Here is a 13,689-nt window from a genome sequence, read left to right on the forward strand (position 1 = left end):
AGACGGGTGCTCCCCTCGGCACACGGGGAGAGGAGTGCTCCCCCGGCACACGGGGAGAGGAGTGCTCCCCCGGCACACGGGGAGAGGAGTGCTCCCCCGGCACACGGGGAGACGGGTGCTCCCCTCAGCACACGGGGAGAGGAGTGCTCCCCCGGCACACGGGGAGACGGGTGCTCCCCTCAGCACACGGGGAGAGGAGTGCTCCCCCGGCACACGGGGAGACGGGTGCTCCCCTCGGCACACGGGGAGAGGAGTGCTCCCCCGGCACACGGGGAGAGGAGTGCTCCCCCGGCACACGGGGAGACGGGTGCTCCCCTCGGCACACGGGGAGAGGAGTGCTCCCCCGGCACACGGGGAGAGGAGTGCTCCCCCGGCACACGGGGAGAGGAGTGCTCCCCCGGCACACGGGGAGAGGAGTGCTCCCCCGGCACACGGGGAGAGGAGTGCTCCCCCGGCACACGGGGAGAGGAGTGCTCCCCCGGCACACGGGGAGAGGAGTGCTCCCCCGGCACACGGGGAGACGGGTGCTCCCCTCAGCACACGGGGAGAGGAGTGCTCCCCCGGCACACGGGGAGACGGGTGCTCCCCTCGGCACACGGGGAGAGGAGTGCTCCCCCGGCACACGGGGAGACGGGTGCTCCCCTCGGCACACGGGGAGAGGAGTGCTCCCCCGGCACACGGGGAGAGGAGTGCTCCCCCGGCACACGGGGAGACGGGTGCTCCCCTCGGCACACGGGGAGACGGGTGCTCCCCTCGGCACACGGGGAGAGGAGTGCTCCCCCGGCACACGGGGAGAGGAGTGCTCCCCCGGCACACGGGGAGAGGAGTGCTCCCCTCGGCACACGGGGAGAGGAGTGCTCCCCCGGCACACGGGGAGAGGAGTGCTCCCCTCGGCACACGGGGAGAGGAGTGCTCCCTCGGCACACGGGGAGAGGAGTGCTCCCCTCGGCACACGGGGAGAGGAGTGCTCCCCCGGCACACGGGGAGAGGAGTGCTCCCCTCGGCACACGGGGAGAGGAGTGCTCCCCTTGGCACACGGGGAGAGGAGTGCTCCCCCGGCACACGGGGGGACGGGTGCTCCCCCGCACACAGCACCAGGCCTCTCCCCGCGCCTGTCTCTCTGGAACCATGGAGGCCCGTGCCGCAGCCCCTGCTCCCCGTGCTCCCCCAAACGCTCCCGTTTGCCTGGTTTCCCCCTAGCCACCCAGGGAGGGTGTCGTGGTCCCTCCTCTCAATTCGTGTCCCGGTCTCTGAGGACGGTGAAGGGGAGCACCGATGTTCTCTTTCGTGACGCGCCTGCGCAGGTCTCTCGCCGTCCCCGTGTGGGGTTTTCCTGGCCGATGGGTAGGAACTGGCGGCGCGCCTTCCCGGGTCCTGGAGCCTGGGGTTAACGCTTCGGCCTGCCCCGCCCTGGCCGGCTGTGAGGGAACCCGGGCAATGAGAGCAATGTTACTCATTTACAGACCTGTGTGTGTGTGTGTGTGTGTGTGTGTGAGTGTGTGAGAGTGTGTGTGAGAGTGTGTGTGTGTGTGTGAGTGTGTGAGTGTGTGTGTGTGTGAGTATGTGTGTGTGAGTGTGTGTGTGTGTGTGTGTGTGAGTGTGTGTGTGTGAGTGTGTGAGTGTGTGTGAGTGTGTGTGTGTGAGTGTGTGTGTGAGAATGTGTGTGTGTGAATGTGTGTGTGAGTGTGTGTGTGTGTGTGTGAATGTGGGTGTGAATGTGTGTGTAAGTGCGTGTGTGTGTAAGTGTGTGTGTAAGTGTGTGTCTGTGTAAGTGTATGTGTGTGTGTGTGTGAATGTGAGTGTGTGTGTGTGAATGTGTGTGAATGTGTTTAAGTGTGTGTGTGTGAATGTGTGTGTGTATGTGTGTGAGTGTATGAATGTGTGTGTGAATGTGTGTGTGAATGTATGTGTGAATGTGTGTGTGTGTGAGTGTGTGTGTGGATGTGTGTGTGTGTGAATGTATTGTGAATGTGTGTGAGTGTAAGTGTGTGTGTGTGTGTGTGAGTGTGTGTAAGTGTGTGTAAGTGTGTGTGTGTAAGTGTGTGTGTGTATGTTTAACGAGATGGAAGAACCCCAAGGTGCTCCACAGTAACAGTTCTATTCCGTGACATTTTTATCTCATTTCTGTGTGAGGTTGTGTGTCTCCAGGTGGCCCTCCTGTTTGCCGATTGGCCGCAAGAGCTCATGAGCCGTGGAGGCAGCTGGCACTCACAGGTGGGGCTCATTCCAGGGAAGGGAAGGCGGGCGAGAGCAACCTGGCCGGGTCCCCATCACAGTCGGGCGAGGCCGGCACCGGCTTCCGAGCCTTCGCCACCTGGGCTCCCACAGGCCGTGCGTCCTCCCTGGCAGTGAGCCGCAGGGACACGTGCGAGAGAGACCGCTGGTCAGGGACGCCGCGGGCACCTCATCTCGGGACCCCAGCTGTGCACGAGCTTCCCGTCCCCACCTGGCCGTCTGTGCACAGCGCTCGGGACAGGGCGACGAGGATTCAGGTTCACACGGGGATCAGCAGGGGTCAACATCTAGAACCTTCCCAGGCCCTGGCTGGTTTGGCTCCGTGGACAGAGCCTCGGCCCCGGGACGGAGGGTCCCAGGCTGGAGAGATGGTTCTCCTTCGTAAGTGAGGATGGTGGGTCTTCCGTTTTCCACACCAGGTCACCCTGACTGAGCTCAGCTACGGCCCTGTCATGACCTTCACGTGTCCTGTAGGGAGGAGGTGGGTGGAAATGGAGAGAAAGCTTGAATTAAGAACAGGTGTGTGTGTGTGTGGTGAGGGGGTGGCATGGAAGAATCCAGAAAGGCTCACAGGAGGAGGCAGGACACAAAGGAGCCGGCCTGGCATGGCTCAGTGGTTGAGCACCGACCTATGAACCTGAGGCCACCACTCAATTCCATGGCAGGGCCCCTGCCTGGGGTGGCAGCGCTGCGGGCTCCATCCCCAGTGGGGGGCGTGCAGGAGGCAGCCAATCCGTGATTCTCTGTCATCATTGATGTTTCTACCTCTCCTTCTCCCTTCCTCGCTGAAATCAATAAAAATATTTTTAAAAAGCGCACACGAGGGAGCTGGTTCCTTTTTTATGTCCACCTGTGCTATGCCGGGCAAGGAGCTCGGCCCCCTAAGCGTCTCGCTCGTAGGGATCACACGGACGCTCCCAGGCGCTAAGCCCCGTCCCCTCTGTCTGCTCGCCCCACTGCACCCCATCTCCAGACGAGCTGTGTGTCAGGAAGTTTCCTTTCTCATTAAACAGCATGCCACCGTCCATCAGCACGGCCCCATGGCAAAGCTCAGTTCTCAGTTTATCTTCTGTTCCGCACCTCCATCTCAAGTCTAAACGTTCCAGAGTTTTCCCCAGGGTATTTTTTTTTTTTTTTTTTTTTTTTGCTTGGTCAGCCAGATCCTTGGTGAGGATCAGCGAATGAGCGCACGCGAAGGAAAATACCCAAGTGATGGCGTGAGTGAGGCAGCAATGGCCCGAGGCGCCTCTTCCCGCCCCTAAAACACCCCGTGGGTCCCTGTGGCGGGGCCCTGGGCACGGGCTTGGTTTACGCCCCGCTACTTATTTATTTTTAACCTTTATTGTTGAAAGTATTATATAGGTCTTCCTCCCCCCGCCCCCATTGACCTCTTCCAGCCTGTTCCTGTTCCCCCCCCCCACCCCTTCCCCCCATTGTCTGTGGCCACGGGTGATGCATACTGGTGCATGCACACAGTCCATGGTGGATCCCCGCCCCCCACTTCCCGCTGGGGTTCCGCCGGGTGACAGGCCCTTCGGAGGCGCCCAGCTGGTGTCCCAGCTGGAGCATCAGCAGCAGCAGCAGCGGGAAACCGAAGGAAAGCATAAAGCACGTGCTCAGGCCCTGGGCAGCTCCGGGTGGGGCTGGGGCTGAGCCAGGCGGATGGGTGGGCAGGGCGGGGAGGCCAGGTCCGGAAAAGGCTGCAGGCCCTGCAGGCCCCTGGGGTAAGGCGTCTGCAGGGCGAGTGAGGACAGACGGACGGACAGACTCACCCAGGCCAGGGCCACGGCCACCTGCGCTTGGAGCCCCGCGCAGGCGCAGTCCCGCCCGGCGCCGCCTGCGGAGCCCGCGCAGAAGGCGGCTCCAGGGGTGGCGCGGGGGGAACCAGGGACCCGGGGGACCCGCGGCCACGCGCACCGCGGCCTTTCCCCCACACCCTGCCAGTTGGCGCGGACTTCGCCCGCCTGCCCCGCCCTCTCCCTCCCCCTCCCGCCCCCCCCCGCTTCGCTTTCGTTTCCTGGCGGCGCCCCGACCGCACCCGGTTTCCTAAGAGCGCGGGGACTTGGGACCGGGAACCGCCCATGGCCCCGGCCGGCCGCCTGCTCGCGCTCCTGGCCCGGCCGCAGAGCCCGGCCTGCGCGGGGGCCATGGCGCAGCCGAGCTGCTTCGCGCTCGAGCTCCCGGGCTGCAGCCTGGCGCACTTCGCCGTGGGCACCGCGGGCGCCGCCGCCCCCGACCCGCCCCCCGACCCGCGCGCCACCGCGCTCCTGGGCCCCCCGGGCCGCAGCTACGCGCTCTGCGTGCCGGTGGCGCCGGGCAGGGACTGCGCCGCCCGGGTGCGCGCCGCGCGGCTGCTCCAGCGCCTCCTCCTGCAGCTGCGCCGCGGGCCCCTCGGGCGCTGCCAGCTGCGCCGGATGCTGCGCTACTGCCCGGGCGGCGGGGCGGGCGGCCTGCAGCGGGGGGTGCTGCTCCGCGACCCCGACGACAGCCCCGACACGCGGCGCGCGCTGCTGGCGCTGCTGGACTCGTGCCTGGAGGCCCCGCGCCCGAGCCTGGGCGAGTTCGTGGGCGACGAGAGCCACCAGCTGTGGCAGCGCCCGTGGGAGCTGCGAGGCGGCCGGGAGTGGCGTCAGGTGGACCCTGAGCGCGTCGTGCCCGCCCCGGAGCCCGCGCTGCACCCCGTGGTGCCCGACCTGCCCAGCTCGGGGGTCTTCCCCCACCGGGAGGCCGCGCGCGCAGTGTTGGAGGCGGTAAGTGGCCGCCCTTCCCAGCCCGCTGGATGGAGCCCTGGGTCCGAGGAGCGGGCAGGGCGTGGGGCGGGGCTGCCTGGCAAGGGCCCTCTGGCCAGGTCCTTGGTTCACTGTGGGGTCTCGGAGGCAGCCTGCCTGCCTGGCTCTGTGCAGACCCCGTGGCCCTTTGGAGATCCCAGCCGCTAGGACCGCCCACCCCGATGTGGGACACCTGGCCCCTGGCACAGAGCTGGACACAGGACAGGAGCTGCGGGGCACTGAGATGACGTCAGCTCAGGGTCTCACCGTCCTGAGGTGGGGGTGGAGAAAGGCAGGCCCCTGGGGGTGTAAGTAGCTGAGACTGAAACAGGCCGCCTGCTTGGGCCATTGAGGTGCCCGCTCCCCTGTCCATCGCTCCTGGGTGCAACCCCACCTGCGGGTGGGAACGAAGGGGGCACCTCAGGGGCTCAGGAGCCAGGGTTCTCGGGGACCCAGCCTAGCCAGGGTCTGGGGTCCAGGGCCGCCCCGGGAGGCCACACTGTGCACCTGGATTCAGTTTACAAGCTTATGGGGTATCCCCGGGGACAGGCGCGCAGGCCAGGCCGCTCGGGGTGAAATCCAGACTCTGGCATTGAGGGCCTGTGTCACTTCACTTTCTTTTTATGTTTATTTTATTATTTTTTTATTATTTTTATTGATGTCAGAGAGGAAGGGAGAGAGAGAGAGAAACATCAAGGATGAGACAGAATCATGGATCGGCTGCCTCCTGCACGCCCCACACTGGGGATGGAGCCCGCAACCCGGGCCTGTGCCCTGACCGGGAATCGAACCCTGACCTCCTGGTTCCTGGGTTGACGCTCAGCCCCTGAGCCACGCTGGCTGGCCTCAGCAAGTTTCTTAAAAGTTTTTGCATCTGTTTCCTTAGCGACAGAGGGAATGCGAGGACCACCCCTGACAGAGTTGTCAGGATGCCCGGCTCAGCCAAGCCCACGCCTCAGCCCAGAGCTGCCGGGGAGGGGGCTGCAGTGGGGTGACCCAGAGTCCGCTCTCTGAACCCCTGCCACACCCCGCTCTGCTCCGCCTTTGTCCGCGCTCCCCATAAGCTTGTAAAATGAATCCGGGCGCACAGTGTGGTTGTCCAGGTGCCCCTGGACCCCAGGCCCTGGCTAGGCTGGGTCCCCGAGAAGCCTGGCTCCTGAGCCCCTGAGGTGCTCAGTGCTCCCTTCGTTCCCACCCGCCGGGCGGGGTTTCACCCGGGAGGGATGGAGAGGCGGGGGACCCACTGCTCTCTTCAGAGCCCATGGTGGGCGCAGCCGATCCTCCAGGTGTCTGGACGCACTTCCCAGGCGGGGCCTGGAGTCCCCATATCGCTGGGTGATGCTGGTCCGTAGTGGGGTGTCACTCCCGTCCTTCCTCCTCGGGGAAGCGGGACCCTGACGGTTGCCGCCTCTGAGCGGCAGCCACCCCGCCCTCCAGGTCCACACACTGTGAACCGGGGTGGCGCCCGCCGCCGTCGCTGCCTGCGGGCTCCAGGTTGCTCTGGGCTCAGCTGAGGCTCCCCCTGCCCCCCCCCTCCCCGATGCTGACGCTGCACTGTTTGCAGTGCACGCCCTTCATGCCCGAGGCCCGGGCCGTGCTGGAGCTGGTGGACCAGTGCCCCAGGCAGGTGCACAGAGGCACGTTCCCGGTCATCGTCATGGAAGGCCTGGACGCCACAGGTGAGGGACGCTCCTTTTGGGTGTGGCCACGAGGAGCCGGTTAGGTCTTGCCCGAGGGAACTGCAGAGTCCGCTGGGCCTCGAGCCTCTGGCTGTGCCGAGGGAGCTGGGGGTGCGACGCTGAGACGCCAAAGCCCTTCGGTGGGCGGCCTCGGGCTGGGGCATTGAGCCTCAGGCACACGATGGCAGTGGGTGCAGCCTGGGTGGGGAGGCTAGGGGGTTGGAGACGGGGAGAGCTGGCGGGGGGGAGGGTGGTGGGGGAGGGTGGTGGGGAAGGGGGGGCGGTGGATGGCAGTGGGTGCAGCCTGGGTGGGGAGGCTAGGGGGTTGGAGACGGGGAGAGCTGGCGGGGGGGAGGGTGGTGGGGGAGGGTGGTGGGGAAGGGGGGGCGGTGTTTGGCCCAGAGAGGGGCTGGGCCGGCAAGGAAGGCCCGATGGGTCCTCGCCACCGAGAATCGGCACACGCAGAGGTGCGGCCGAGGGCGGAGGAGAGCCCCGGACACGGCTATTACTATGATTATCACTATTATTTTCTTTAGAGAGAGAGACACATCCATGAGAGAGGAAGCCATCGATCGGCTGCCTCCTGCACAGCCCCCACCGGGGATCCAGCCCACAACCTGGGCAGGTGCCCTGACCGGGTATCGAACCGGTGACCTCTTTTTTATTTTTTTTTTCAAATTTTTATTAAGGTATTATATGTGTACATACCTTACCATTGCCCCCCCCACCCCACTCCCATACATGCCCTCACCCCCCAATGTTTTGCATCCGTTGGTTACTCTTATATGCATGCATACAAGTCCTTCAGTTGATCTCTTATTTTCCCCACCTCTCCCTAACCTTCCCGCTGTCATTGGACACTCTGTTGGATGCTTTACTGCCTCTGTATCTATCTTTTTGTTCATCAGTTTATAATGTTTTTCAAAACTGGTGACCTCTTTATTCCTGGGTCAACGCTCAGCTGCTGAGCCACACCGGCCCGCCAGGTGACAAGGCTGTTCTCGGGGGAACAATGGTGTCACCTGGTGTGGCGGCTGGAGGGCCCTTTCCCGGGGCAGCGGGCAGGTCAGGAGGCGTGAGCAGAGCCGATCCGGCCTCCACGCCAGAGCTTGCCCATCCCTTGTCAACAAGGGGGCCAGTTGGGTTCCCTTCCCGGCGTTCCGACACCGAAGAGCGGGTCCCGGGGTCCCAAAGGGCCTCCGCGTGTCTGTGACGCGAGCACGTCAAACGCAAAGGCTAACACGGGCCGAGTGAACGAGGCCTGCGGCCTGCGGGCCGTGAGTTTGACACGCCTGCTCCAAAGCATCGTGTGATTTCACCCGCTGCGCTGAGGGACCGTGGAAGGAACGCCTTTGCTCCCGCGTGGAGAGTGACTCCTGGGAGTGACAGTGGTGGGGGCTGAGACGTGCTGTGTGCCCCGCAGGCAAAACCACCGTGACCCAGGCGGTGGCAGAAGCCCTCCAGGCCGCTCTGCTGAAGTCGCCGCCCGCCTGCGTCAGCCAGTGGCGGCAGACCTTCGACGACGAGCCCGCCATCGTCAGGAGAGCCTTCTACTCTCTGGGCAACTACATCGTGGCTTCCGAGATAGCCCAGGCGTCCGCCCGGGCCCCCGTGGTGGTGGACAGGTGGGTGAGAGGAGGGCGGCATTGCCTTCCTGACGTGTGTGTGTGTGCGCGCATGTGTGTGCGCGGGCGAGTACACGCTTGTGTTTGTTAAGGGAAACTGTGTTACGATAGTCACAGCAATAGCGTCTGTGATGCATGAGTTACCTGCACCGCCGCCTGGCATTGCGCTGAGAAGGCCGCATACGTCGCCCTAAAGCTGGGCGGGCACGGAGGGTCACCCCACCTTCCTGCTGAGAAACGCAGGCGTGAGAAAGACGATGCCACCTGCCCAGGTCCTGAGCGGCCCCGTGGGGACAGTGGCCACAGTCTCCTTCACCGGTCCACCCCTTCAGCGGTTTGCCGGGTCGCTGGCTGAGTCGGCAGGCGTGTCCTGGCCACCTCCCTGGTGCCCTGCTGTCATGGAGCAAGCACACGGTGGCAGGAGAGGGCGATAAATACAGCACATCCCAAACACGTATGCGTACACACTGTGAGTCCCTCTAAAGGCGTGTTTATTAGGACACGTTTCCTTTCCGGAACTGCGCTCTCAGCTGCGAAAGTGTGTATACCTCCTGGGACACGCTGTACATAGAGCACACCAGAGACGGGTAAATCCCTAGAAGGGGACGAATCAGGACGATGGGACAGCGGACTCGCGCCCTGCGTGCAGTTCCCGCCGAGTCGCCAGCTCTGCGGGGAGCCCACCGCATCCTTACTGTGGGTGTGCATTTTATTCTTTTATAAAAATATATATTTTTATTGATTTCAGAGAAGAAGAAGGAGAGAGAGGGGGCGAGAGAGAGAGAGAGAGAGAGAGAGAGAGAGAAAGAAGCATCAGTGATGAGAGAGAATCATGGATCGGCTGCCTCCTGCACGCCCCACACTGGGGGTCGAGCCCGCCCCCCCGCCTGTGCACTGACCGGGAATCGAACGGTGACCTCCTGGCTTATAGGCCGCCGCTCAACCACTGAGCCACGCCGCCCGGGCCAGCTGTTCTTTTTTTTTTTTTTTTTTTTTTTTTAAAATATATTTTATTGATTTTTTACAGAGAGGAAGGAAGAGGGATAGATAGTCAGAAACATCAATGAGAGAGAAACATCCATCAGCTGCCTCTTGCACACCTCCTACTGGGGATGTGCCCGCAACCAAGTTACATGCCCTTGACCGGAATCGAACCCGGGACCTTTCAGTCCGCAGGCCGACGCTCTATCCACTGAGCCAAACCGGTTTTGGCCGGGCCAGCTGTTCTTGATGTTTTGTAAATACTTTAAGCGTGAGATGCGGTTTATTTATTTAATTGGTGCAACGCTCAGGAGGCTCGAGCAGAGCCACCCCTGTGGCTGATGCTCAGCCACCCCGATTCCTCCTGCAGACGGGGAACTCACCGCCCCTTGGCTCCCCAGGTACTGGCACAGCACGGCCGCCTACGCCATCGCCACCGAGGTGAGCGGGGCCGTCCAGCACCTGCCCCCGGCCCACCACCCCATATACCAGTGGCCGAAGGACCTGCTCAGACCCGACCTGGTCGTGCTGCTCACCGTGAGCCCTGAGGAGAGAACGAAGCGGATCCAAGGCCGCGGCCTGGAGAGGACCAGGGAGGAGGAGGAGCTGGAGGCCAACAGCGTCTTCCGTCAGAAGTAGGTGCTGCGCCCGCGCCGGGCGGGGGCGCCTGAGACGCTCAGGGGAGAAAGCGGTGTGCACGCTGACGACCTCTGGCTTGTGTGACCTCTGGGTCATCGGAAACCGTCCGGGGCACGGACTGCGGAGACGTCTGTCATTGGGCGTATGACCTAATCTCTGAGCCTCTGCTACTCGGTCTGCAAAATGGGGGTGCCAGTGGGTCCTCCCTAAGGTCGCTGGGTATGAGGAGGGAAGGCTCGTGCAGAACCCTACTGTGTGGCAGACAGTAGGGACTCATAAATGCTGGCCGCTAAACATCACTCCTAACCTATCAGGTATTTTTAAAAATACATATTGTTATTGATTTCAGAGGGAAAGGGAGAGAGAGATGATGATGATGATGATGAGGGAGAATCATGGATCGGCTGCCTCCTTGTGCTCCACCCTGGGCATCGAGCCCACCACCCGGGCCTGTGCCCTGACCAGGAATCGAACTGTGACCGCCTGGTTCCTAGGTCGGCCCTTAACCACTGAGCCACGCGGGCCGGGCCCTCTCAGGTACCAAACACGGTGTCTCAAGCATGGCCTGTGGGCAGAGGAGCGCCAGGGGAGGTGGCGGTAACGCCACGGGGTCCTTGCTTCAAGCTGCGGGTGGGACAGTGCCGTGTGCCCGAGAGCCGAGGGGAGGTGTGTGCCAACCCTGTTCCTTCCTCCCGTCCCCAGGGTGGAGGTCTCCTACGAGCGGATGGAGGACCCCGGCTGCCACGTGGTGGACGCCAGCCCCTCCAGGGAGACGGTCCTGCAGGCGGTGCTCAGCCTCCTCCGCCAACGTTGGCCTCAGCTGCCGTGACGCGCGCCTGGCCACCCACGCTGGGCACACGCTTCCCCGCGCGGGGTGCCGCCGAGCATCGGGCACAGACCTTTTTCTCCGTGTCCCCCTCCTTACCGTTCTTGCTTCTGGTCGGGGTGGAGACGGGCCACGTTCCCGTAAGAGCCAAGAGGGATTTCCGCCCAGTCCCGTCCCACACTTGTTCTAGGAGCGGGGTTCAGGCCGCCCCAGCAAAGGCCTCCACCGTCTGTCTTGTCCGAGGAAGCCCTCCCCGCCCCGCGGCGTCCCGCCCCGGCCTCCGCCGCGCCCACACCTGCTCGCTGGCAAGACCTTGAGGTGGTGGCCGTGGACGTCCTCCCAGCCTGGCCTCGCCCCATTCTCCTGACCGAGCCCCGGATCCCGGAGCCAAGCACTCCCGCAGGACGGGTCTGTGTGTCCCGGCTCCCAGGAGCCGTCCGGTGGGCAGGGGGCACGTACACGGCCGGTGTCCACCTGTGCCTGCGGCTCACAACCCCGAGGGCCCCTGAGCGCAGGCACGCCGGCCTCCCTGGGATTATGGGATACCTTCTGCTTGTTTGGATCCCGTCCTTTCCTCGTGGACGGGCTTTGGGTGAGGGGGGAGTGTTTTGCCCTGAGCTGGAGGCCTCCGCGTGGCCGGGGCCGCGATGTGGTCACGTCGCTGTGTCCCGCAGGGTTTCCGTAGCCGAGGGAGGGGGGTTCACTAACAACGGTGGAGGCCAGGAAGCCACGGCGACGCTGGCGTGTCTGCTCATTCCGTCATGAGCGCAGCGGGCCCGCGGGGCGGGGAGGGGGGGTCTTAGTAGGCTGTCTGGCACTTGAATGTCCATGTGTGCACATGAAATCTGCTCAGCGGTCTGTTCGGCTAGAAAACAGTGGCTGAGAAGCGAGGACATTTCCTAGCTTGGTGGCCTTGGGTGAGTCACGTAACGTTAGTAGTAACGTGATCAAAAATGGGAGGATGATGCTTTGTGTGTCTTAAGGAGTGAGCAGACACAGGCGATCACCTAAAATCTCTTCCCGGTCTAAGATGGATAGATGATTGTCTTCTGGAGACAGTCCCTCCCCCCCCCCCCCCCCGCCCACCCAGATAATTATATGTGAGGCCTTACCAGGTTCCTGCTATGGAATCTTAAATTATAGTAACCTTTAGTATGAACTGTATCACTCTATTTTTCAAAAGAACTCTAGGTTCTGTGCACACTCTATATCTGTGCGTAGAAATGGAAGTGTAGCCCTGGCCGGTGTGGCTCAGTGGATAGAGCGTCGGCCTGCGGACTGAAGGGTCCCGGGTTCGATTCCGGTCAAGGGCATGTACCTTGGTTGCAGGCACATCCCCAGTAGGGGGTGAGCAGGAGGCAGCTGATGGATGTTTCTCTCTCATCGATGTTTCTGACTCTCTATCCCTCTCCCTTCCTCTCTGTAAAAAGTCAATAAAATATATTAAAAAAAAAAAGAAATGGAAATGTAATTTCAGCTGAAGATGTTTTTAAAGCTGATACACAGTGTCAGGATCCTTTAAGATGTGACATCGAATTATGTTCTTGGGGTTCATGGCTTTACGGCCTGAACAGCTTGCGTGCTGCCCCGGAAGACAAGCCTCGGGGCCCCCTTTCTGCCCTCGCGGCGAATAAACTCGCTGCGGTCCCCGGCCTGCGCTGTTGTGGCCGCGCGTGTTCATGTCCGAAGGTGCCCTCCAGGGGGCTCTGGGGTAGGAGGGACATTTGGGGCGTAAAGAGGTCAGGCCTGGGCCCCCGGGCCGAGCGCAATCTGCACATCCTGCCCAAACGCCCCGCCTGCTGGCTCAGCCCTGGCGCCCCGCGTCCCATTCGGTTCCACGCTCTGAGGGGTGATTTTCATCCGCGACCTGATGGAAAGGTTCTCGGGGCCCGGATTAAACGCAGAGCCTCCAGCGTGGGTCTGAGGGGTTCGCCGGGGGCCTGTGCCCTGGCTGAAGTCTGCTTGGCAGCGTCTCATGGCTGATCTTGAACTTTAAAAAACTTCACGTGGGAAACGGGTCACGAATTGCGTTTGGTTCCATCCCTCCCCCCGCTTAGAACTCAGCTCTTTTTCTCGATTTTCTTTCATGAAAATGGAACCCAATGGCCTCCCAGCAAGTCCGCCCTGTGCCCACCAGGGGGCGGGGGAGAGCTCACGGGTACGGGTTCCCCCGAGCTGCACCCTGACAACAGCAGAGGCTCCTTTTATGGAAACGCCCGGTCTCCCCGGAGGACGCAGGAGGAAGCACAGGGCGTTTCCAGGCCGAAGGGGCTGACTTCTTGCTTCAAGAATTCTAAATACAGCCCGGGGGTCAGAAGAGTCTTCCAGGAAAGACCTTGGTGAGCGATGTCAGTCTCTGAGCCGTGGGGATGGGCCGGAGCGGCTTGCCCCGGTCACCTGTCAGCGGCCGATGCGTGACGGCGTGCGTTTCCCGGCTTCCCAGGCTCCGTACAAAGCACCAGGCTCGCCAGCACTGCTGGCCCGAGCTCACCTGTGCGCGTGACTGACGGTTCCAGAGGTCACGGTTTGGGACCTGGCGCCCCGAGGCGTTGGGGGCTCTGCGTGTGCTCGCTCACGTGCTCTTCAAACCTCGCACCCCGCTCCCCTCCCAGCAGCTCTGGGCGCCACGGGGCTGCTCCTGCTGAGATTGGCTAATGTCCCCGCAAGCTCCCGGCCCCCCGCGGCCGCTGACGGATCGCCGAATCCCGTGGCTGGAGAACACGCCGTCCGCGGCCGCGGGGCCGTGAGCCAAACGCCACAGCCGCAGCGTGTTCCCTCTCGGGCCCGAGCCCGCAGCATGTTCACCGGGATCGGAGCTCAAGGCAAGCTGTTTCTCTTCCATGGTTGTGATGTTTCCGTAACCGGGGAGGCCAGAGCCGGCCCACCACCTGCGACGTGATGGGTGGGCTCCCTCAGCCCTTTAGGCGAGTCAGTCT

The 13,689-nt window shown here is 62.9% G+C and overlaps 1 protein-coding gene across 1 annotated transcript; it reads left to right on the forward strand.

Annotated features, from left to right (window-relative positions):
* Positions 1–4,269: 4,269 nt before the first annotated feature.
* CMPK2 (cytidine/uridine monophosphate kinase 2) lies at positions 4,270–12,198 on the forward strand. The gene is made up of 5 exons (XM_080683495.1): positions 4,270–4,985; positions 6,568–6,682; positions 8,106–8,307; positions 9,690–9,923; positions 10,630–12,198. Exons 1-5 carry the CDS (start codon positions 4,317–4,319, stop codon positions 10,754–10,756), a joined length of 1,347 nt encoding a protein of 448 aa, XP_080539621.1. The 5' UTR covers positions 4,270–4,316; the 3' UTR covers positions 10,757–12,198.
* The last annotated feature ends 1,491 nt before the right edge of the window (positions 12,199–13,689 follow it).

Source organism: Plecotus auritus, assembly GCF_963455305.1.
Source record: "Plecotus auritus genome assembly, chromosome: 8".
Classification (NCBI taxonomy): domain Eukaryota; kingdom Metazoa; phylum Chordata; class Mammalia; order Chiroptera; family Vespertilionidae; genus Plecotus; species Plecotus auritus.